The sequence below is a fragment of the Lissotriton vulgaris genome, chromosome 9 (assembly GCF_964263255.1).
Source record: "Lissotriton vulgaris chromosome 9, aLisVul1.2, whole genome shotgun sequence".
Taxonomy (NCBI): domain Eukaryota; kingdom Metazoa; phylum Chordata; class Amphibia; order Caudata; family Salamandridae; genus Lissotriton; species Lissotriton vulgaris.
In genome coordinates, this window is record NC_141697.1 from 268740836 (window position 1) to 268767361 (window position 26526).

Here is a 26526-nt window from a genome sequence, read left to right on the forward strand (position 1 = left end):
TCACTTAGCTTCCTGTTTTTTGGTTCATTGTCACATACACAAGTGCAGGATGTACGCTGTAAAAATACCTTTTGCTTTTAATTTAATAGTTTATAATGTTGTGCTATTTATAGTAGGGATTTATGCTACATATAGGCTTCATGTGAAGTTTGACTTGTCTTTTAATTCATTAACCTCATTTTCATCAGTGCGAGGCAGAAATGTTTCCCAGTTCAGATTTAAAAACTTTCACAATTTATAAATAGGCTATGGTGGTTCCTCTCCTTAAAAAGCCGTCATTGGATCCTGCAAAACCAGAAAATTTTCGACCAATCTCTTTGCTACCACGGGCAGCGAAAATTACTGAGGCACATATCAACACCTGCCTCACGACATTTTTAAACACCAATGGCATCCTGGATCCTACGCGGAACGATTTCCGCCCAGGGCACAGCACGGAGGCAGCTCTCCTTGCTGTGACTGAACATCTGCGGACTGTTCTAGATGAAGGCAATACTGCAGCACTAATTCTGTTAGATCATAGTGCCGCATTTGACACGGTATCCCACCCAATTCTTCTAAATCGCCTGGGGGAGGCCGGGATCAGTGGCTTGGCTCTGAACTGGTTCAGATTGTTTCTCTCAAAGAACTTTTCAGGTATCTGCTCCACCCTTCCTGTCCCGTGCCCAGTCTATTGGTTGGCCAGGGTGTGCCTCAAGGCTCTGCCCTGAGCCTCGTACTTTTTAATCTGTACGTTCAGCCTCTGGCCATGATAGCTAGGGACAGAGGCCTCTCATTGTTTCCTATGCCGATGACACGCAGTTGGTGGTGGTCCTCACTGACGATCCCACGCAGGGCTCCTCCAAATTTAGGAGTGGGCTGGCGGCAGTCGCGGAGTGGATGACCACCAACTGCCTCCAGCTTAATGCGAATAAATCGGCGGTGTTGTTGGTGGGTAAAAACATCAAACTCTGGAGTGAGAACTGGTGGCCGGATACCCTTGGTTGTGCTCCTTCCCCATCGGTGGTGGTGAAGAATTTAGGGGTTTGGATGGATTCCACCCCTAGTTTTCAGGACCATACTAAGAAGATTGCGGGCACCTGCTTTGGTCTTTTACGAGGTTTGAAACCCCTTTTAGGCTATTTTGATCCTTCTACTAGACAATTGATTGTCCAGGCAGCCATTTTGTCTAGGCTGGATTACGCCAACTCGTTCTTAGTGGGTGCAAATAAAGCCGAGATCATGCGCCAACAGAGGGTCCAAAATGCTGCGGCTAGAGCCCTGCTAGGACTTCCGAGAAGACGCCCTACCTCAGGCGCAATTCAGCATCTACATTGGCTGCCTGTAGCCAGGCATATAGAATTTAAAGCTCTCTGCCTGGCTTTTAAAATCCTGAAATTCTCCTCCCCGAGTATTTTGTCCAGCATATTGGTACCATATATATCTACTCGCCACTTGCATTCCCTGGGGTCCTGTCTTGCTGTTGTTCCGCGGGTAAAACGTATGCGTGCTGGGGGACGTTCTTTCCGCTGTTTGGCGGCTAAATTGTGGAGCTCCCCCCCTTGCACATCTCCAGCCTGGAGAATTATTTGACATTTAGGAAGGCTATAAAAACGCATCTTTTTCTTGCGGTTTAGGCTCTAGTGTTTGGTCCGCCTGTAGTAAGCGCCAGGACGCCTCTTTGCTGAGGCAGCTGTTGCGCTATACAAGTTGGTCTAACTAACATAACATAAATACATCCTGATGTGGTGGTATAAATTGATGTGCTTAAGTAAAATGCTTCCATGTGTTAAAAATAAACTTTTTTGAATTGTCAAGACACCTTATCATATTGTAACATGCTTTTTGTTGCATGATGTACATGGCAAATATTTTCCTGTCTCGGTTCTGGCTAGGCTTGCCCAACTCTATTGTATTGAATTCTATGGCTCAGTAAGTTACTGTTTTTAACCTACAAAGGCCCATCTGTACGACTGAGGGGCCATGCCCCCCAACTTTTTCCGGGCAAGAAAAGCGTCTGTCAGGGTGACAAAGGTCAGCCTGACAGACAATCTTCTTGTTTAGGTCAGGCAGGCAGGAGCTGGACATGGTCTAAATGTACAGACTCTTGGCTGCCTGAGCTGAACTTTGCCAGGCTGAGGATTTCACAGCCCTGTGGGCGTGACCTCCTCAGCCTGGCAAAAGTACTTTGAGGCCCTGCCCCTCCTGACGAGGGGGAGCATAACTGTATGCCTCGGACCTGGGTGTTTCAGTTTTAAGCCCTGAAGTGCCCAGGGCCAAGTGTCAATCAGTAAAACTTTGTCACAAACTGGGGTGGGATCAGCAGTCCTACTGACCCCATCAACGAGGTTGGGACTGCTGCCTTCCCAACCCTCCTGGGACCTTGAAGCCTCCCCTCTCAGAGAGCTGCGAGAAAGGTAAGGTTATTTGTATGTTTTTGTTTTTTATGTTTGGTATGTGAATGCATGGATGTATGTGTATTTTTTAGTGAGTGTTGTGAATGGGTGTGTGTGTGCTTGTATGTATATATATGTGTGTGTGCATATATATATATATATATATATATATATATATATATATATATATATATATATATATATATATATACATATATATGTATAATATATGTCTATATAGTGAAATTACGTTTTCTCATCATTTTTAATAATTTGCCATATTCATCCTATTAATTCGTCCTATGTACATCAATTTAGTTAATTAATCTAAGTCAGTGTTTCTTAACCTTTTTACTTATGTGGACCCCCACATAATCATTACTGGAATCTGGGAATCCCCATTTAATCATTAATGGAATTAGAGGGCCCCACTGAGCCATTACTGGAAGTTGGGGACCCCAACCTAAGCTATTTTGATAATCTGAACCGCAAAACAAGACACAAAACACAAAAACAGATACACTCATCATGAAATATTTATTTAGTTCACAAACAAATATAATACAAATCAAAATGGTATCCTGTGGTATCGATCTAGTGTTCAGGTGACCGGAACCGGAAAGGGGTAAGCGGAAATGGCTAGCGGCCATTTTGTTCTGGCGCCAACAGCATAGAGTTAAGACGTGGTCCCGGCGCTCCGTAGAATAAACCAAAGTTAACCTACCGAAGTCTCCTGTCTTTATTGGAGTAAGAGTATCTTTACAATGGCGACGAGGCAAGGGATCTGACAAGAGAGCCCATGGTGCGAAACAACCAGACGGTGGGAGGTGAAAACAGTAGTTCGGAGCGCGGCAGAGGACGAAGGACGATCCCAAGAAGAAGCGATTACGCACTCACGACAACAGCGTGGTCAAGCACACTAGTAAGCGGAACCGCAAGCCGAGCCCTAGCAGCACGGCGGTAGCGAGTAAGGCGGCAGTGAGAGAGCGCGAACAGAATGGTGACTCACCGTCCAGGACACGAGAAACCCCACTCCACTGTAGCGTGACACCCCGCGCACCACGCTGGCGGCACTGCGAGGCAAAGGGGAAGGAACGAACGCTGTTGACGGTACGGTCCGAGACGACCCACAAACGCCACAGCACACGGACGGTGCGGTTGGAGGCGGCTCAGCCGGCAGCGAGCATAGCGAAGAAGACGTGGACGAGAGACAAGCTCCAGGCAGTCCGCCGGGTAGACCAGTTCCGACACAAGCAGGCCCCAGAGGGAATGGCAAGATGGCGACGCAGTCCTCCTCCTTAACCCAATTGGTACCATTTCTCCCAAAAAGGGGAGAACCCACAATGCCGTGGGAAGACTGGAAACGGTACTTTCTCAATTACCTGGAGGCGTTAGAAGAAGAGAATGGAGCAGCGTACGCAGGCCCCAGAAGAAGAAAGATCTTGCTACATAATTTAGGCCCGGAGGGGCTCAGAGTATATGACACCATCGTCAAAAAGGCAAGAGATGCGAACGACACAGACGTGTTCAGTCACGCAATTGAAGACATTGACGCACATTACAGACCCGTAGTGTGCGTAGCCATAGACAGGCACAACTTCTTCAAGAGAAAACAGGAGGGCGGAGAGACAATTGATGAGTACGTAGCGGCACTGCAGAATTTGGTGCTCACATTTAAATTTAGCGCGGTACACGATGATCTTATAAGGGACCAGATCATAATGCACACGTCCAGCGCGCACTTGCAAGAAAAACTGTGGGTGAACGGAGAGGCCCCCTTGAAGGAAGTTTGGGCTCTAGTGAAGAAAGCAGAAATGTCTAAGAGATGCGCCCAAGCTGCTCGGAAGGACACCGGAGCGACGCAAACGGTCTGTAGGGTTGTGACGCAGAGCAAGAACGAGAAGGCCAAGCAGAGAGAGCCACAAAAAGGGCAAGAACACAGACAGAACACTCACCCAGGGAGCACGGCCAACAGGACGGGAAGAGGAGGACGGCCATGCTGCTACAGATGCAGAAGCACGTCACACTTGGGGAACGACAAAGTGTGCCCAGCGTTCAGGGCAAAATGTGCATACTGCCACATCTTCGGACATTATGAAAAGGTATGTTGTAGGAGATCGAAAGGAGCCACGGTCAGGTACATAGACCAGGAAGCTCAGGAAGAAGAAGAAGACCAGACAGGGGAGGAGGATTTAGAGGAAGTCCTCTACATCGATGCCCAGATCCTTGACGTGGGGTGCGCAGAATCGGACAAGCCCAGGCTCGACATGCAAATTGGAGGAGTACCCATTGAGATCATCGCCGACTCAGGAGCCCCCATCACAATCATACAAAGACAGGTATGGGAGGAGAAGTTTGAGCCGACAATTAAGGAAGAGCTGCGTTCCATGTACCTAAGACCGGTTACGTACACGGGACAGAAAATACCAATGTTGGGTTATTGCCCTCTACTCTTTGAGTTCAGAGGACGCAAGGCGGTGTGCAAATTGTACGTCGCGGAGAAAGGACCGTCAGTACTCAGTTGGAATGACCAAGGGGCGTTAGGAATACTACTGAACCCAGGAGGCGTGGAAAAGGTGATGCTGATGAACGTGGAGAGCAGGGATGAGATAGAGGCTTGGCGTAGGGAATACCCCAAGGTGTTCAACGGGCTGATTGGTGAACTAACCAAGTACACAGACTTAATCAAGCTAAAAGGAAGGAGCCAAACCGGTCCTCCACAAAGTAAGGAACATCCCCTTCCGGTGCAGGGAGGCGGTGCAAGCGGAACTCGACAGATTGGAAAAAAGTGAGGTGATACAGGCCATCGAGAGTGCAGAATGGCTCTCACCGTTAGTGGTAGCCCAAAAAGCCCAACGGGTAGGTGAGGCTGTGCGTCGACCTCAGGGAGCTAAACAAAAACATCCTGATCGACACGTTTCCCCTTCCTCGCATCAATGAAGTGTTGGCCAAGACCAAGGGCGTAAAATGGTTCTCGACGGTGGACCTGTCATCTGCCTACCACCAAATAAAACTCCACCCATCATGCAGCCACCTCACATCATTCATCACACCCTTCGGGTGCTACAAATTCGTCAGGATGCCCTTCGGGCTGGCATCAGCAGCTGCTGTTTTCCAAAAATTGATGCACAGACTGTTTCGCAAGGTGGAAGGCGTTCACTTCTTCCAGGACGACATCCTGGTCATGGGTGCATCCAAACAAGAACACAAAGAAAAGCTACACACAGTGCTACGCACGCTGCAAGAGAATGGATTGACGGAAGAGTGGGCCAAGTGCAAATTTGGGGTACCGTCGGTCACATATCTCGGCCATGAAGTCAGCGAACGGGGCATAGAACCCAAGAGATCGAACATGCAGGCTATATTAGACGCGCCAGCCCCGGAAAGAAAAGAGGACGTCAGGTCATTCCTGGGAATGGCCGAATACTATAACAAATTCATACCCCACTTTGCCTCTAAGACACACTGTTTACGCCAATTACTCAAAGAAAGGAATGGCTTCAAGTGGAACAAAGAGGAGCAGGAGGAGTTTGTCAAATTGAAACAGGAAATGAGTGAAACAATACCCCTATAGGGGTTTGAACCGGACGCCGAATCCATCCTTACCACCGATGCAAGTGATCGAGGCCTCGGGGCGGTGCTCATGCAGAGATCAGGCCAGGGAGAAGTGTCGACAATCAGCTTTGCCTCGAGATCCCTAGCACCCAATGAGGAAAAATTCAGCGTCATAGAGAAGCAGATGCTAGCTGTTGTGTGGGCGATGGAACGGTTCAGACAGTATCTGTGGGGCGTAAAGTTTCTAGTCAAAACGGACCACAAACCCCTGGTAAAGGTTTTGACATCAAACAGCCATGCTCATGCAACACAAAGGATAGCAAAGATGACACTTCGATTGCTAGACTTTGTGTACAAGGTGGAACACATACCGGGCCCGCAGACAAGGTAGCAGACTTCCTGAGCCGAGCGGCAGCAAAGGAGGATGCGGATAGACAAGAATCCTCACAGTGGGACAGCTATGTGGTTGTCACGGTAGAAGACATGGAGAGAGTGATCGGAGCTCAGGGATGGTAAGAGGCTTACAAATCAGACGAGGACCTGCAGGCGATAAGAGGGTATGTGGTCCACAGATGGCCCGAGAAGAGACACCTTAAGGAGACATTGAGGAGATATTGGGAAGTGAGGGATGAGCTGTCCCTAGGCGAAAATCCCTTGTTTCTGCTGAGGGGCAACAAAGTGATTCCTCCCCAAGGAGTCATTGAACATCTAATGACCTTGTTACATGAGGGACACCAGGGGATCACCAAGACGAAAGCGTTGGCTCGACAAGCCTATTGGTGGCCAGCCATCGACTCACAAGTAGAACGATTCGTACGACAATGTGAGTCATGCGCTAAAGCGGACAAGTCCCAGTCCATGATGAGACCGCCTTTAGGAAGGTTCCAGATGCCCGCAGGACCATAGGAGATGGTATCGATTGATATACATGGGACCAGTTCTGAACAGCGAGGGCATTCAAAAGTACGCCATAGTATTGATCGACAAATACTCCAAATGGCCAGAGGTGGTCATAAAGGAAGCAGTAGACACAGAGACAGTTATAGCCTTTCTGAGGGACTTATTTGTCAAAGAAGGAATTCCTAAAACCATCATATGTGACAATGGGCTGCAGTTCACATCAGGGAAATGGGAAGCCTTTGTAGCCAGAAACGGTATAGAGGTCAAACATACCCCCATATATCACCCAGCCGGCAACGGACAAGTGGAATGTTTCAACAGGGTGATCATGGGCACCATACCGGCAGCCATAAATGACGGATTGGACTGGGAGAGGGAAGTGCCTAAAATGTTGTGGGCATACCGAATCACACCTGGAAGCACGGGGTACAGCCCCTTCAAGGTATACTTAGAGGGAGAGAACCATTTACCAAAGACAATACAGTATGGAGGAAGATGGTTGTGTAAAGTAAGTGGTCTCCAGCGGTGGTCGAGAGAAATCTAGAGAGAGCACAGGAGGTGTACACTGAACAATTCAACAAGAAACAAAACGTACAAGGAGTGTGGTTAGAGAAAGGAGATTGGGTAAGAGTGAAGATGGCCACCATGAAGAGGAAAGGGGAGAGTAAATTCACTCCACCCCTCCAAGTTCTAGAGCCGTACACCAGGTCGGCGTTACTCAGCGATGGAAAGGTATGGTCGCAAGATAGAATGGCGAAATGCAGCAAAATCTTGGAGTGGGGAGCTAAGACTGATGAAGGGAAAGAGAATGTTGAGAGAGGCACGGAAGAAAGAGATAGAAGGAGCATGGAGCAGGTAGATGAAAGTACGCAGCAAGTAGAGGAGAGAGAAGTTGAGGAGGACGGAGAAGTCAGAGGAACCAGTGGTCTTAAGGACAGGAGCAAGATTAGATCGGTGAAGGAAAAGGCGGGAGGCACCCAGGAAGGAACAGAGACAAGTGAACCAGGGTCTAAGGAACAGGGAGAGGCGAGAAGAGAAGAAGCGATAAAGACGAGGGCAGGAGGAACAATAAGGATTCCGGAGAGATTCAAGGACTTTGAAATGGACTACAAGTAAGACTGTTCCAGTATTCATTTTGATAAAATATTGTGATGCATAAAGGGGGGGAGATATGTGGTATCGGTCTAGTGTTCTGGTGACCGGAACCGGAAAGGGGTAAGCGGAAGTGGCTAGCGGCCATTTTGTTCTGGCGCCAACAGCATAGAGTTAAGACGTGGTCCCGGCGCTCCGTAGAATAAACCAAAGTTAACCTACCGAAGTCTCCTGTCTTTATTGGAGTAAGAGTATCTTTACATATCCAAACTTTTAATTTTAATGGGAAGATTAGATCAGTTGCGGCCACCCATTGTCCATTCTATATTCTGTTGCATGCACTTGTACTGCTCTCTTGAATCAGGCTGAAGATACTAACTTAATTTTTAGACGCCAATTACAAATTCCTACACATTTACAGACTGTTTTAAAATTTTCAATGTTAACATTTTGCTTCTTTTTTTCCATTCAATTTTTTTAATCTCTTAATTTTATGTCATTTTATAAGGAGTCGTGGACCCCCTATATAGTTGTTGAAGGCCCCCTGGACCACTGCTCTAAGTTTTATTTGTACATGGAAAATTATTCTTACTGATCCTATGGACATCCAATACATGTGCCTCGCTAAAGTCATAATTACAAATTGTCAGAAAAATCACATTAATATACCAAATGTTTAAGTGTACTGATCTACTAATGAAAAGGGGCCAACTTAACTGTTATCAGAAGGCTGCATCAGAGGCCAGGACAGGATGTAGTTGATGTCGTCATGGCACCGTTCGAATATGTATAGCTTCGCAGGTGAAGCAGTCACTTTTGGAATTGATCTGAGAAAATGTTCTGTTACCGAGTTCGGTAATTATATTTGCTTCAAAAAGGGATCGTTTATAATATTTTATAATTGTATGAGTGAGTTAATGAGTATTGTCAGGATCCACGTGGACTGTGCTTACCTTCCACACCACACTGAATGCAGCCACGGTGGCTGCCAAGAAGATACAATAGAATGTGTTACTAATTTTTCATCTTTTGTCCCATTTTTCCCTCCTGTTGACTTGTCTACCCCATTATTAATTGTTTTCATTTTTGCAACCTTCCTTTCTTTTTTTGGTTTCTTTGATCTCGTGTCCTCTCCATCTCTTACTATGTCTGTCTTCTTTTTGCCAACATCTTGTTCCTCCACACCCTGCCTTTTCCTTCTCCTACCTCCGTGACAACCCTCAGTCCAACATGAACATCATCCGCCTGTCACTGAAGGACAACTGGATCCAGGATGAAGGCCTGGCTGACCTGGTGGAGATGCTGAGAGAGAACTATTATATCCAGGAATTGGTACGACCACTCAGCCTCTTTCTGAACCCTTTTCTTGTATTTGGTTTTCTATAGCAGAAAATGGCACCTTACCCCCATGGTATAGCTTCCCATCCATCCATAACTCTACTTCTTGTAGAACTGAAATAGTGTGAGATTCCTGGAGCTATTTCACCGAAACATAGGACGTTTAGGACAAAGGAGTATTGGAGTGAATGAGGACAGCGGGGGAGACGGGCTGTACATTTGGTGGATGCGGAAGAGCATCGGCAGGGCCACTGGAATTATGCGGCAAGGGAGGACCAAAGTATGTGGCAGGGTTTAATAAATTATGTAACAGGAAAATGCAAATTATCCTGCATATTGTGGCTATAATTTGAGAAAGTGCCAGTTCATTATTTTGTCATTTTTACACATATTAACACTGTCTAGACACCTTATTAGTACTAATTTAACCCACAAATATAGCAATATGCAACTGAAAGGTGAAGAATCAACCTTTGCGAAATGACTTCCGATGCAGCACCACGTTGCGCCACCGCTTTAGAAACTTTTGATCCATTTGAGCTTAAAACATTTTTTTGTTAAAATCTGCAAATTATGCAGCAGGTGATAGATTATGTGGCAAATGTGGCATAATTATGCGAAAAACACAGCAGCCCCATAATCACATAATTCCATTGGCCCTGAGTATGGGGGACGGAAAAACGTGAGGGTATGGAGTTGTTCTGCCAACTTAAAAATGATGCCTGCAACTTTTGGTGAATTAAAAGTAATGGATTTCTATATAACTGCTTGGGAAGAGTCTGTCAAATGCTGAGCAAGCAGACAGTATCAACAGTGTAGGCAGTGATAGTAATATACGTGCAGAAACATATATAACTCATTTGAATTAGAGCAGAGTATTATGTTTCTGTCATCATTTTTTGTTGAATTTGTAAACAAGGTATTTCCACATAAGGTGCATAAGCTAATTTCCATTTATTAAATTGATCCCTCCAACAAAAGCTTATAATGTCAACTAGAACAAATGCATCTTATAAGGTAACATCATGTGTGACCTATTTCATATTAAAACACGTGTGCTTTAGGATATCAGAATGGTAAGCAAGAGTCTGTCATCCTTTCCCCCTCAAAGCAGCATTCCACACATGAATCAAAGAAAGCACTGACTCTCGCGTGATCGTTGTCAGCAAGATAGGAATTATTTCTGCAAGCAGACATGTCATTTATCCTTAGACTCCAACAGTAGACCTCCTGAGAATAAAATCAGCAAGGGACTATGAAAGGTCAAACTAGGCTATCAGTGGCAAAGACCACTGCGCGAATAATGGTTTAATTCTCAAGCAACATCGGGTCTCCTTTGTCCATTAGACTTTCTACATATCCCAGCCACAGAAATGGATAGTTACAGTTTTCCATGCGGACACAGCTTTCTCTGTGCCCAGAAGAACCCTTTGCACTCACCTGCAACCAGAGATGCATTTTTACACAAAGTAAGCTGTCTAGCCCATAGGGAATGGCCCCTGAGTTGTCCTAAGCAAGGTGGAATCTATCTTCTTTAGACCCTTGTAGCAGCTTTCTAGACCAAGAGGTTAAAGCCAGAGAGGATGGAGCTATCTCTCAGGCCGTCCGGTATTCATTGTTCACCCGGAAGCTCTTTCCTGAGAATGGCCCAATCAGAAAAATGTCGTGGGTAACACCAGACTGTGATTGGCAAAGTACAGTAAGTTAATCACATCTGAATCTTGTTCTTTTTCTGCCCCAGATTTTTGTAAACGTGATATAGTACCTGTTTTAAGGCTATACCTTCTTGCTAAGGCTCTCCCAAAGGCATTTTTACCACAGAAAGCAATATTGCAAAATGTTCATCCTCTTATTTTCACCTCTTTCTCTTCCTAAACTATTTGCCAGACCAGCCGAGATGCCCCACAAAAAAATCGAAATGTTTGGCCACAAGTGGAATTATTTTTTTTTTACCTCAAAATTTAACTTTGTGCAGTTGAGCAAATCTATTGCACGTACTTAGAATTGACATACCAATGTGTCAAATATTGTAATATATATCTATAGCACAAATGTGTTTCTTTATTAGGACAAAGCCCACGTAGTTTAAGTCTGGCCTACAGGAACTGTTACTCCAGAGGTCAAACACCAGATGCCCAGATTATTGAAACAAACTAAATATAATTGGGAGAGAGATCATGGAAAAAAGGTCGAGTTCTTCACACGTTTGCAAAAATATTCCTAATTTTAATAAGTAACAGCAAGTAGCAGAGTGATGAAAAATACGGCGATGTAAAGTGATATAATTTTCTTTGAACTAGGTGCTGCACACCAAATCTTATTAAGAATTGAAACAATATACAGTGTGTTTTCAGAGAGTTGGCAGTGGTTAAGCACATGCCTTCATGTTCACTTTCCATGCCACTTCCTGGCCCTCCTGTCATTGCCATGTTAGAGATCCGGTGTTCCTTTGAAGTATGCTTTTTAATTTACAGTGTGCTGGAATACACTTTCATTTGCATGATACAATTTACCTGACAGAATTTGGCAATCCTTGGCCCTATCACAATTAACCACAATATTATCATGTCAGGCTTATTGTCTCTGGTTTCCTGGGTGTTTGTCAAATCGTGCTCTTCCATCATTGACTGCATCTCTAAAGGAGCTGACCTTGAAAGGCTGCCTGTAACACTATGTACTGAAAGTGATCATCTTGTCTCCTTTTAGGACCTCTCCAACAACCAGCTGCAGTTCCGAGGCTCAGAAGAGTTCTGTAAAATGCTGCTCGAAAACGCGACCTTGCAAGTGGTGAAGCTGTCTGGTAGGTGTCTGCAGTGTTCATACGTGGGGGTCTGATCTGCATAAGACATCCTTTGGAGGGTTGCACAAGCTAAGGCATCCTTTGGAGGCAGACGTCATCTGCTTATGGGTCCTGACACCATGTGCCCCTGTGGTGATCTGCCACTGTAAACCAAGAGCCTTTATAGTTTGGGTTTCCCAGCCAGAACTGATGTGTATGAAATCTCTTTATTAGGTAGCAAAAAGGGCTCTTCAGAGGGGGTGTTTCAATGCAGATTTCTTCCAAATGCTTACATTTGCTCCATCAGGATCAAAAGTGGTTGACCAGAAGTTTGAGCTTATCATAATTACTCGCCAAAAACCATGGAAGGGTGGCATCTCTAAAGGCAGCACTAGGGGTTGGGGGTGGGATGGCTGAATCTTCTGAAGTGTGGCATCAGGCACCCATGACTACAGTTATGTGTTTTATACCTCATTGAGAGTGTCAAGTTGAGAGTCATCAAAGAGAGGGAATTCCCCTCACATTGAAATTGACTTGACATGTTTGCGATTGCCAGAGCCTTGGAAGGAGTCAACAGCTCACAATCTCTTCTTTTTCAGGAAATGGGTTCAAGGATGCATCTGCCAAGCACTTTTCTGAGGCCCTGTCTGTGAGTACTAAATATATACTATATTTACACTGACTAAAGAGAAGGGCTTGCAAGCCCATATAGTCTGCTGCTCTTCAGGCCTGCAGTAGCGTCATAGGGTTTTCTTTAGCTACAGGTCTATGTTCAGTGTTGCACTTACATCAGTCATCTGTGTCCTTTTAGGTCTGGCCAAGAGATAGCGTTTGCTGCGTCACCTGCCTCATGCTTTCCAAAGAAGTTATAATAAAAACATCTATCTATCTATCTATCCATCCATCCATCCATCCATCCATCCATCCATCCATCCATCCATCCAGCCATCCATCCATCCATCCATCCACCCATCCATCCATCCATCCATCCATCCATCCATCCATCCATCCATCCATCCATCTAACCACCCACCCACCCATCCATCTCTTTCTATTAACATGCATACATATGTATATACATAGAGGAGCTTTCGGCCAGTTCTCTTAATCAATTGGTCTGTTAACGTGTGATTCACGTTTTGCTTCTGCCCATCACAGCTAGCAAATGGAGGCAATGGGTCAGCCCACTTCAGCCATTGGCTCTCTTCCTTGTGGATGGCAGCATTTTGCTGTTGCAAATTTTCACCTCCCCATAAAAGTAGTCCACTTTGGTGCCAGGGCAAATGCATACTTTCTTTAATTTTTTTTTATCATTACATTGGTTAATTTTTAACCTTTTTTGCAGAAACATGCATGGCACTCTTAGAAGGCAGTTTATGAACTTTTAGTTACTTTTACACATGTAGTATGTATTGCATGTTGTATAGCAGTACGGATCACAATGGAGGGTGGGTGAAGCAAGCAATAACATGGATTGGGATGGTAGATGTGGGGCAAGCAATATCAAGGAGCGGTACAAGACAGTGAGTGGGGTCAAGGAACACCATTGAGTGAGGTAGGAGGGTGGATGGAGCAAGTAACAACATGGAGCACAATGGAGGGTGGGAGGGAGGGGGAGCAGGCAACAACACAGAGGGCAATGAAATGACACAAGTACTTAAGTCATGCTCCAGGGGAGGGACAAACACATGTAGAGGAAGTGAAGCTAACTGGCGCTGACCAAAGCGAAACAAAGAAATGCAAGTGATGATGAAGCCAACCAATAAGCTATCAAAATGTCTTGCCTACAACAGTTCAGGCGCTGTTTCAGATGAGACCTTGACGTCGGCCTCCAAAGGCTCCAGCCCACTGGGAAAATGTCTAATGAGAAAAAGGCAAGCCTGACTCTGCAGAAGCATTACAGACCTCTGCGTGGCACCAATTTGAAGCCTTTACAGTTGTACACTGAGTGATCTGCAATTTTAGCTTAACCTGAAACGTAGTGTGTGCCATACCATTTCTCGTTAAGGGCATGAATATTTAATTACGTTCTTGCAGGCTAATACTGCAAGATCGTTATTTATAACAGGAGACAGAAATGTTTCTTATACTATGTCAAACACGTATCCAAATTAGTGCTTATAATTGTAACATGTCTACAAATGCGACTTTTGAGAGACATGCATACATTAATAGAAAACTTTCAAAAAAAGCAACAATTGGAAAAACTAATTTAGAAAACTTGTAGACTGGTTTGTGAACATTGACTCATACAGTACATCCAGTGATGGCCACCGCGAAACTAAAGTGAGGCGGACGGGGTATAAGGGATTTCTTTTTTTTAAACGTACGTGTCCTCCTGCCGAGGCTGCCAGCTGCCTTGGTGCTTCTTTCCTTCCGGCAGTCACTAGGGCACAAAGCATACGCTCAACCCAATTGGCCTGAGCCGGCTGGTCTGACGCTTGCTCAGGCACATATGGTCCGGGATGCCCGCCACCCCTTCCACCACCAATCCCAATGGTAGGAGACAGACACAGTTTGAACTTTTGGAAGGCAGGGGGGCCTCACGACCCCCAGGCCGTATTTATTAAAATATTAAACAAAATTTAAAACTTTAAATTAAAAAGTTTCATGTATCATGTACAAAAATTCAACTTTCATTACATTTGATGAAGACAGGTATCCAGGCTAAACTTAACAAATCTCTAATACAAAGATTTTCCTAACCGAGTCTAACATCATGACATAATGCATTGCATACAAATTTTTGTACATCCTATCGTTAGGGGCCAACGGCAAGGTCTTAACTGGTGTCAGATCCCTATCACCAAATTTCCGCCCTCACGTGTGAGTGGCGCATGCGCAGAGGACTTTACCCTCGTAGCCAACTGTAACTTCCCTTGTCATGGGGGCCCCCTTTCACTCGGCGCCATCTTAAGATCGTCCGAGTTCCCGTGCGTGGTATCCGTAAGAAGGACAGCGTGGACTACCCCCCTTTCCCCGCACTCTCTTCCGCCGGAGAGGATATCCGGCCCCCGGGAAATTCGTGGGAGGGGCATATAGCCGTCTCCCCCTGGGAGGGACCTATGGCCGTCTCCCCCTGGGCGATCCCATCCGTAATGGGTGCCGCCCCCCCGGGGGAGGGGCCAATGGCCGCCTCCCCCCGGGCGCTCCCATCCATAATGGGTGGCGCCCCCCCTAGGGACCTTGAAATCACTGCTCACCGATCATGACCTTACCGCCTGACCGAAGACTAAATAAATACGACAGTTAGTTACCTACTAGGGAGAAAAAACCTATGCTTAATCTTAAATTCCAGCTAGGTATATCCAATGAACTATAAACATTGCTACAAAGGAAAAAAGGTCCTAGAGCAGAGAACGTTCTTTATTGCATACATTCCATTACATTTCTACAAAGGAAAAAAGGCCTATAGGCAAGTATTCAGTTGCATGCATACTCTTGGCATCGATTTAAGATGAGAGCAACAATTCCAACAAGACGTTTATTCATTACAATCAAATTGCGACTTAGAACTTTGTTTACTCCCAAACCTCTGCAACAGGGGCTGGTGGGTGGGTCAAAAACTCGCGCTTGTTCCCTTGAGGGCTCACGAGCGTAGAGTGGTGCAGCCTTCAGAGGGCAGGAACAAGAGGACGCTTGCCTGGATTCCCGCGACTTTTATCTTGCAGCGGGAAGGCGGGGCAGCGTCCCCATCCCGCCCAGAGGTGCACAGACTTCCGGGCGGGTGTTAGGACAACCCTTTTAGGCGGCGGGGCGTGCTCCGACCACGCCGCTATGGGCATACCGGCCGGGACACGCCCCCTGCCCGCAAAGGTTTCCCGGGGGATCGGGGCACCCAGCCATACGTTCGGGGTGACCGAGTGGTCTCCCCTTTCCATATGGCCCGGGATGCCCGCCACCCCTTCCACCACCAATCCCAATGGTAGGAGACAGACACAGTTTGCACTTTTGGAAGGCAGGGGGGCCCCCCCGGCCGTATTCATTAAAATATGAAACAAAATTTAAAACTTTAAATTAAAAACGTTTCATGTATTATGTACAAAAATTCAACTTTCATTACATTTGATGAAGACAGGTATCCAGGCTAACCTTAACAAATCTCTAATACAAAGATTTTCCTAACCGAGTCTAACATCATGACATAATGCATTGCATACGAATTTTTGTACATCCTATCGTTAGGGGCCAACGGCAAGGTCTTAACCGGTGTCAGATCCCTATCACCAAATTTCCGCCCTCACGTGTGAGTGGCGCATGCGCAGAGGACTTTACCCTCGTAGCCAACTGTAACTTCCCTTGTCATGGGGGCCCCCTTTCACTCAGCACCATCTTAAGGTCGTCCGAGTTCCCGTGCGGGGTATCCATAAGAAGAACAGCGTGGACTCCCCCCCCTTTCCCAGCACTCTCTTCCGCCGGAGCAGATATCCGGCCCCCGGGAAATTCGTGGGAGGGGCATATAGCCATCTCCCCCTGGGAGGGGCCTATGGCCGTCTCCCCCTGGGCGATCCCATCCGTAATGGGTGCCGCCCCACCCCGTGGGAGGGGCCAATGGCTGCCTCCCCCCGGGCGCTCCCATCCATAATGGGTGGCGCCCCCCCTAGGGACCTTGAAATCACTGCTCACCGATCATGACCTTACCGCCACAGGCCAGATAGTTGACCGACTATCTGGCCCCCCCACACCTCCTATAGGTCATGTCTCCTCAATCCCACTAGCCAAGCTATCATGTCTCCTATCAATAAGTCATTCCCCACCCTGGACAGGTGTACCCCATCATCTGAATAACAGTGGTCCCCCCAGATGCACCCATGAGGTATGCTTTGAAGATGAGCAGAGCGAAACAATTTTTCCATTTTATTGTTGACCCTCTTTACCGAATGGTTCAACGCTGTTGTGAACAATCCACCCCTCCATACCTTCCTGGGAATCAAGTGTGACCAAGCTATTGTACACCCCGGGAGCGTCTTTGCTGACCAACTAACTGCAGAAAGTATGTGCTCGATTAAAGCTCGTCTGCCCAACCTTACCAAGTCATTGCCCCCAATGTGCACTATGACTACAGATGGCGGTGACCGGTGCCGCCCTAACAATTCATTCACAAAACTTTGCAGTCGGTCAATACACAGGCTGCCCTTCCCATGGAAGGACACCCTGAAACCATATTCCTGAGATGTGTGGATCGCATCACCTGTCTTGAATATGTCCGCGGCACGCCTCACGTATGAGTGGCCCACGACCCAGACCACTCGTCTTTCATTCCTAGTTCCTGAAGTGGTGGTTAGCTGATACTGGTCCCTGCGTCACAGGCTCGTGAAACTGTAATCCAAACAAAAGACAACAAGTGTGAGTGCACTTCTTCAGCAACTTACAACATGTGCAGCCGCACGTACCGTTTGAAACAATTCGAAGACCAGCGGCCTAATTGTTTAACATTGTCTGCATGCAGACCCCCAGCCGTTGCTTCTGTAGCGGCCCCTATCCTGAATGAATGAGTCCCAAAATCATTCGGGTTCAAGCCCGCAGCTGCAATCGTGATTGCCAGCACCCTCTGGAACTGAAACTTTGTTAACGGGGTGCCGTCAGCATGTCGCAGCAAGGCCCCCCCATGTCGTCAACCTTTGTTTTAGGTAGGCCTCAACATGCCTCACTGGACAACAGGGACTACCTGGAGCGCGCTGCAACACAATGCTATTCCCCTGTGCCTCCTGGTCTGTCTTTGACCTGGCTATCATGATCAGCAGGGAATGCCCCCTCACTTGCGTGTGGTCCTTGTGCAGACCCCCTTCAGTATCCCTTTTGTTGGCAGCCACTAGTTCGCTTACCCGCAGGGCCCCATAGAATGCCAACGCAAATGCTGCCCGGAATAGGACGACCTCACTAGGTGAGGAGCATGTCTCCTCCAGTTTAGCCCACAAGGAGATCAATCTGTCAAATCCTATTGGGTGCCTGGTATCCTTTTTGCGACCCTCTAGGCGCCGCCAGCCGCGCAGCGCCCTTCTGACTATAAAGGAGTCCGTCACGTCCCTGATCCCTTGGAGCTGAGCCATAAACGATATGGCGGCCTTATACCGACTGGCGGTTGCCACCGACCGGCCCTCCTCATGAAGTTCCACTAAAAATTGGGTAAAGGACCCCTCCTGACCCCATCTATGCTCCCATGCAGGGCCCAAAAAGGAGCAGTACGAGCGGAACGCCCCTTCATAAGCTTTCCTTGTCCTGGGCACTAAACTGGCTGCCACGAGGTTTTGTAGTCCGGGGCGCCGATTTGCCATAATGCTTCGGGAAATGGCGCTGCCACTAGCTCCTCCGAGGGCAAACAATCCCTGAAAGCCTGCATTTTGAAACGAGAGAGCGTATCAGCTGCATTATTCATACTCCCGGCACATGTTTTGCCCTGAATTGTACATTTAGTCTCAAGCATTTCAACACAATTTCTTTCAACAATAGCAATATCCACTTGCAGCGTGCTGCCTGCTAGTTAATGCACTCAACCACAGTCATGTTATCAGACCAAAATACCACCGAGCGGTTTCGGAACTCTTCTGGCCAGGCCGACAGCGCTACCCAGATGGGGAATAACTCTAGAAAACCAATGTTGCTCGTCAAGCCACTTGTTTCCCACTATGCTGGCCATTTCTGGGCCGGCCAACGGTTACCAAGGATCGCGCCAAACCCCACACTGCCCGCAGAGTCGGTCCATAAACCTAATTCTGCTGACGAGGCCGGGGCTTTGCTCCAAACTACTCGGCCGTTGAAATCCGCCAAGAATGCCAGCCAAATGAGCATGTCCTGGCGAACCTCTGCCGACAGTCTCGTGCGATGGTGCCCTTCCTTGAGGCCAACCATGGCCTGAGCAATGGATCGTGAGAAAGGGCGAGCCATCGGCATAACCTTCAATGCAAAGTTAAGCTGACCCACTGTTTGCTGTAATTGGTGCAGTGTCACTTTGTCGTTCCGGAGACATTGCAACAAGGAGGCCCTGAATTTGGAGATCTTCTCCACCGGCAAGCGGAAGCAACCCTCCACGGAGTATAGTTCGATACCCAGAAACTCCAGGGAGGTAGTTGGACCCATCGTCTTACCTGGCGCCAACGGTACCCCGAAACCCCGCATGAGCACGCAGAAATCCTGCAATGCCCATGCACAGTCCCGAAAGCCCGCTGGGCCGAGAAACAGGAAATCATCGAGATAATGCATCACATGTTGGTGTCCTGAGGCCTTCGAGAATACCCACTCCAAAAATTAGCTAAGCATTTCAAAATAGGCACATGAAATTGAACAACCCATCGGCATGCACATATCCATGTAGTACTTCCCCTGAAATGCAAAACCCAACAAGTGCTGATCCTGGGGATGCACCGGAAGCAGCCTAAATGCGGATTCAATATCCGATTTTGCTAGCAATGCACCGGGGCCTAGGTGATTAAACATTACCACTGCGTTATCGAATGATGCATACCTCACACTGCAAATGTCTGCATCGATCGCCTCATTAACGGAAGCCCCCCTTGGTGCAGATAAATTATGAATGAGCCTGAATTCTCCCGGCTCCTCCTTGGGAACTACCCCTAATGGGGAACACACAAAATTGGCCGTTGGTGGTTCACCGAACGGTCCTGCAACCCTGCCCAAGCGAACCTCTTTTGCGATTTTAGTGCCGGCCACTGCCGGGTTGTGTTTAACAGACAGTTGGTTTTTGCATGAGGGAGCCCCCCGAAAATTACCCGCCGGGATCCTGAAGCCATACGAGAAGCCATCTCGCAGGATCCCAGCGGACACATGATCAGGGTATTTGTTCAGCCAGGGAGTCAAAGCCAGAATATCCACGGGCGATTGTTTAGACCTCCGATGCACCGTGTCAATCCTGCTTGGTACCCCCTTGTCCTCCAGTATTATTGCCTCTGGATCGGCAGCTCATTTCGGGGTGGGAGGAGTTACCACAACCTGCGCAGGCATGCCTGAACCTGCATGTTCCCTGCGGCCTGCTACACGTTCCTTTGTTAAAACCCCAACATACTCCTCGCTTACTCCCATTCCCGCCCAATCTAGACGGAGTATCTCCCCCGTAGGTTGGTCGAAAGGGCTGTGGATGTTTCTGCTGAAAGGCCCTGGAGCCGTTTGCACTCGACCCTGATCCACCCGCCGCGCCCGGAAGGAACTGCGCATGCCAAGATACAGTATCCAAACAATCCCAAGTCAGTGTTTCATTAAAATCTTTTGCTTTTCTAAATGCCACATCATACCCTTTCCATTCATCTCCTCCATACTTCTCATGGAAGCCCGTGATCCGCTCTGGTAGCAAGCAAGGTCTCCCAACAGTTCTGGTGTTCGCTCACCCATAATCGCTACGAAAACAGAGAAAGCCCTGATCCAATTCATCATGGTCTCTTCCACCCTGAATTCAGCCATCTTTGCCCTCCATACACTGGGGTGCCATAAATCCTTCTGAGTTTTGGCATATTCTAACTCACGATTGTCTGTCAACAATGAAAACATATTGATATATTTGTTAGCCCACACCATCTCCTTCGTTGCCATAGGAACATGTTGCGCCAAGCATTCTCACCTCGAGGGTACAGCACCCTCCCCCATTATTGGGAGCGATCTCTTACCGGCTTCTGATGTACCTCCGGTCGTGACGGTCGACTTATTCCGATTCTCGACCGCGGCCGGGTTCGCCACCTGCGGAGAAATAGAAGGCACGTTCGCTGCCCCAGCGCTCCTTGTCTGCCTGAGCTGCTCGATAATCTGCCTAGCTTCTTCGGCTGGGTCTTCCACAGCCGCGGATCCCCCGCTCCCTTCTTCAACCAAGGTAACACAGCCGCCAACTGAATCGCTAGTTCGGGAGGTATTTGGTCGTTATCCAGCGGTGTGATAACCACAGGGATTGGCAATCCCACATCCGGTGTTGGTACCGGGCTGGACGCTGGTGCTACTGGGACCAGCGGGACCTCCATCGGGACTGGGGCCTCGCTAGGACCCGCTTTCCCCTTCTTCTTTTTCCCCTTATCCCCCCCTGGGGTAATGTTTGGCAAAGCAGGCCCCACGATCCTCTTAGGTCGCCCTGAGGGCCCTGCTTGGGCCTCCACTTGTTTCCGGAGGGCCGCTAAGCCGCGACCCAGCTGATCTACTTTACCAATCTTCCTGTCCATCGCCGACACTTGGTTCACCAGTGTGCGCAGCATTCGTTCCATCTCGGAGCTCTTTCCACTCTTCTTACCAGGCATATCTGCGTTCTGGTTTATCTCTGCCCGATCTCCAGTAGTGACTCGGACTCCAGCTACGCCTTGACGACTGAAACAGAAAAAACAACGATTACACGTTCAAAAACTGCTGCTTGTTCCCGTGAGGGCTCACGAGCGACGAGTGGTGCAGCCTTCAGAGCGCAGGAACAAGAGGACGCTTGCCTGGATTCCCACGACTTTTATCTTGCAGCGGGAAGGCGGGGCAGCGTCCCCATCCCGCCCAGAGGTGCACAGACTTCCGGGCGGGTGTTAGGACAACCCTTTTAGGCGGCGGGGGCGTGCTCCGACCACGCCGCTATGGGCATACCATCCAGGACACGCCCCCCCGCCCGCAAAGGTTTCCGGGGAGATCGGGGCACCCAGCCATACGTTCGGGGTGACCGAGTGGTCTCCCCTTTCCAGGAAACCAGCGGTTTTTCTCCAACCAGGCTGTCAACACAGCTGGGTTGGAGGAACGTAAGTGCACATACCTGTTTGGCCAGACTGAGACGGCCGGTCAAACTGACATGCACACTTTACAGTGTCAATCACTCCTCTACCCTGCCATGGCCCAGCCCCCGCAAGACACTCTGGCTCAGTCAGTCAGTGGAAAATAAAACAAATGTTCTTTTATTTTTGTTTTATTTTTTGCTGACTGACTCTGACCAGTGGGGCGACGCTCCTCCGCCATTAAGGAGGAGCCACCCCTGAGTACGTCATGAAATGCTTCTGCCTCTTCTAAGTGCTGTAAATATCTACAGCCACATTTATAATTTTTTTTGCATAAAACATGCATAGAATTTGAGGAAAAATTGTGGCTAGAAAATCAAAATTTTTCATCATCTTCAAACACTCTCCGCTGCTGAGCTAAATGTGTGGTCTTTCTTAAAATAAAAGTGAGGTAAACATCAGGATAAAATAGGGACAATGTGCAGTGAAAGATTGGATCAACGCAGTTTCACCCCACAGTATCCCCTTCCTCTTCATTAATGGAAGCTGGAATGGGTCCCATCGCACTGTGGGACCGCTTTTTCATACCTCCACCTTTGAGCCTGTGGTTCATTAAGGAAAAATATGATGAATATGTGACGGATGCGTCACATAAACCCATTCATGGGTGAAACAATCCACTCAAAGAAAGCTGAATATCTAGTGGGGAGAGAGTAATTCAGGGGATACTTCCATAAGCGCTGGAAGTTGTGGTGCTGGGGGTGCTGCAGGTCCTCCACCCAAAAAAACAAAACTATACTGGAGTTCAGAAGGTAAATGAGCAATAAAGTGCCTTTACATTTTGCTGTTATCGTGTCATATCTGCAGTGCTTTAAAGACAGAGGTCAACTGTCAGGCTATGTCCTCTGACAAACAACTGCGTATTCTGTTAACATGAAGATTGGTGTTTACTTTTCTTTCTTTGTTTGCAAAGTGAGAGGATTTTGTAAAGTGAACAGTGACAATCTTCCTGTGTGTTTAAAAGTAAAGGCTGTAGGTTGTTATTTTGTTCTAACAGGCATCAAAATCTAAATACCTGTAAATGAACTGTACAAATATTTCAGAAAATATCATGCCTAAATGAAGCACATTCTTTTGTAATTTTGAAGTGTGATGGAAACAAAGATTTTAATAGGAATAAAACACATCAATTCACTTGATGATGCACAAATGAAATATTTGCTGTACCCCCACTTTATTGTTTGTGTGATGTACAGTTTTATTCGGAAAACTGTATACCTGTGCAAATTGAGTGCCATTTCAATGGAAATGTGCAAATGGCAGTAGCTACCACACCATGCTTTAGTAATAGTAATGTGTTTGAAAGAGTGTGCTCCAAAATGGACCACCAGCTTCACACATTCACCAGCTTTACGCATTTGCTACACTTGTTCTTTGTGCAACTCTAGGATTTTTCACAATCTTTGTGACTTCAGTGATGCAACGTTGATGGCAGCACCCCCACTCTGAAAATTCTTCCAGCACATACCTCTGTGACCAGATTACATCACACAAGGCAACCTTCATTTTTTTGGCCCGGGGAGATAAATGATTTGCCCACAATCAATGGTGAGCCGACGCCGGGACTAGACCCCGGTTGCCCAGATCCAAAGTCGGCAGCTCTGGCAGTAGCGCCACATCATCCACCACTCTAACAGTTTATACAGCAAAGCAAATGCTCTAAAGATACCACATACATCACTTTCATTATACTGCTGATGACTGACAGCTGTGATATCCCTGAGATCAGGGTGTCAAATTGCACCAGCGCTGCAAGGCCATACTAGTGGCTGCAGTGCGCTATTCAGATCTTTGCACCTGAGTATATTTTTTCTGTTTCACAGAGCTCAGGGGAACAGATGCCTGCTTCACCATCACAGGCAGCTGCTCTGAAGGCTGTTAATAGTGTCAGCAGGGCAGTGAGTGGTTTTTGTTTATTCTTCCTATGCAGACAGATCTGAGAGGGTGTGAACCCGAGCTGGCTCCAGCTCGCCCCACAAGCAGCCCTTACCCAGAGCATCTGTGTAGATCACCCGGGATATATCTTGGTAGAGGTGAACCACAGCACACAGACACCCTTTTCATCAGGCCCAGCCTTTCATCTGCTCTAATGGGGAGTGCAGAAACACTACTGCCACGTGGAGGCGCTGTCTTTCTTCATCAGGGAGGGAGAGGAGAGTTGCACCACAGTCAAGTTAGACTTCGCAGGGATCAACCGACTCAGAAAAGGCTGCTGAGTGCGCCCATCTCTCATACGGCCCTGCAGCCACGGTGACACTGCTTAAAACAAGCATCGGCAAAACCAATAGGTCTTGCATATGAAAGATATTAGCTTTGGCAATGTTTGGCTGCCAACAGCACAGATGCTTTGCAGTGTGGGTAAAAATAATTTTAAAAAGCACTATGATGCAGCCAAGGCTAATCCGCTTTTTTTTTAAAGTGTGTTAGCGCTTGATGCATCAGAGTCCATTTCCCTATTGTTCTTTTTTGTCACGCTGATATACATCATGACAACAAATCATTGCCAAAATTGGCCATGGCCATGCTGTACATAAGTATGAGCGGAAAATCCGTTCCGCACGCGGATTTTGTGAATTTTCAGTAAATTCGCTATCTGCGAACTCCCACGAATTTACCGAGAATTCGCAAATCCGCGAGCGGCGGATTATTCCGGGGGCAAAAGTTGAAGCCTGGCCTGTTGTAACTATTTTACGATGGCGCCGGTAAGCTGCCAGCGCCATCCTAAAATAGTTACTAAGTTAGCTTCAACAGGAAGCTCTAATAGATAAAATAAAGCAGGTGCTCGATTTTATCTATTAGAGCTTCCTGTTGAAGCTAATTTAGGAACTATTTTAGGATGGCGCTGGCAGCTTGCCGGCGCCATCGTAAAATAGTTACAACAGGCCAGGCTGGTGTAATTTCCTTTCCCAAATCTACTGTGGAACATCAGCTGTGATGCTGGATAGAGGCCTTTGCATCCTTGACTTTCACTAGCGCAATACCTGTGCTGTTCTTGTGACCAGGGGCTTCTTTCTCTTCATCTGCTGAACTGATCTTTCTCTGACCTTTTATACACACAAGAGGCATGTGAACTCGCATTGAAGCCCCGCACGTTTGGTCCCGCTCACACACTCGCGGTGTGCACCGTCTTCCCGCCATTTACCCACTATGATGGACAGCTCACTCAGGGACCCCTGCGCCCTTCGGGGCGATTGCATAGCAACACACACATGGTCGCTCGAACTAGTTGAAGCTCAAATTCAGTGACTCATTCATTAGCCCAAAAACAATCGTGAGCGTCGTCGAGGCTGGGCAGGTGTGCCTTCATCCCAAATCTACCGTGGAACATCAGCTGTGATGCTGGATAGAGGCCTTTGCATCCTTGACTTTCACGAGCACAATACCCGTGCTGTTCTTGTGACCAGGGGCTTCTTTCTCTTCATCTGCTGAACTGATCTTTCTCAGACCTTTTAAACACACAAGAGGCATGTGCACTCGCATGGAAGCCCCGCCCCAAATCCGCGGATCCGCAAATCCGCAAAATCCGCCGATTTTGCGGATCCACGATCTGCAAATCCGCAAAATCCGTGGATCGTGGATCCGCAAAATCCGCCCATGCTTAGCTGTACACCATGAACAAAAGGTAATGGTAGAGATACTGCTGATTCTAACAATACGTGTTAGGTCTTGGCACAACACGCTGTGATTCTGAGCAAATAAATTAATCTCCCCATGTGTGAAGAAGAAAAAAATTGGCACTTTTGAATCCTTTCACATAAAGCAAACTATTGTGCACGTCATTGCCTCCGTGAAAATGCATTAGGAAGCAGATCACATCTGCTGTCACAATAAATATCCATTTCAAAGACGAATGGGGCTTATTCGAGGTACGTGTGGTAGTCATAGCTACAAATGGCAAGAGGTTGAACAAGGACTACAGGGAAGAAGGAGGAATAAAGGTAGTGCCTCAATTCCAGCGCAATCAGCGGGAGGACAGCAATTAAGGTGAAGCCAGCACGCGCTGGCCAGTTAGGAGACAGCAAATAAGAGTGCCAATGAAGCCAACAAATGCTAAGCAATGGGTGGGCTGCAAGCCCGTCGCTGTGTACAAAATCTCGCGCAAGTGACAGCGCTTGCAGTACATGCACTGTCACAGGTGAGACCCGAAAAAGGCTCCTTCTGTTCGCCAAGAAAAGCAAAAAGAAACATATGCGCACAGCCATGCTCACTTCCAGCAGCACAGGTTGTGTGATTATCCGGCAACTCAACGCTCCAATGTGTGGAGCAATAAATGAAAGAAAACAGCATCTTTTAAATGTAGATGCCGTTTTCTTAAAATATCATGGAAAATCATTGTGTGCTCACGTGGAGTCATTAACAGGTGGAAAAAGACCACATGTGCAATCAAGTATAAATGAGGGTGCAGGTGCTAATATTACTTTAATGTTACAGTGTTACAGGCTTTGCAAGGAAGGGATGATTGCTGAGCTGTTCTTGAACATTTAAACACATCCCATATAGATTACAGCAGAAGTTTCCTGAGTAAAATCAACTCATATTCGCAAGTTCAGGCTTCAATAATACAAAGTACTGTCTTGCAGAGCTGACATGCCCACTAAAGAAATATGGGGCATATTATCAAGGGGGTTTATCTCCGCTTTTTTGGCTTTAAAAGCCAAGAAAGCGGAGATAAAATTATCTCCCTATTACCTAGCTGTCGCTAACACCAGTTAGCGACAGCTAGTAGGAGATAGCGACCATCTTGGGCCCC

General features: G+C 47.3%; 1 protein-coding gene across 1 annotated transcript in view; it reads left to right on the plus strand.

Moving 5' to 3' along the window:
• The window catches only part of LRRC74A (leucine rich repeat containing 74A), a 173124-nt gene that overhangs the window by 7937 nt on the left and 138661 nt on the right, over positions 1–26526 (plus strand). The window contains exons 3-5 of the mRNA XM_086936619.1: positions 9147–9254; positions 11967–12060; positions 12639–12688. Of these exons, the coding sequence (XP_086792745.1) occupies positions 9147–9254; positions 11967–12060; positions 12639–12688 (252 nt within the window). The remainder of the gene's footprint in view (positions 1–9146; positions 9255–11966; positions 12061–12638; positions 12689–26526) is intronic.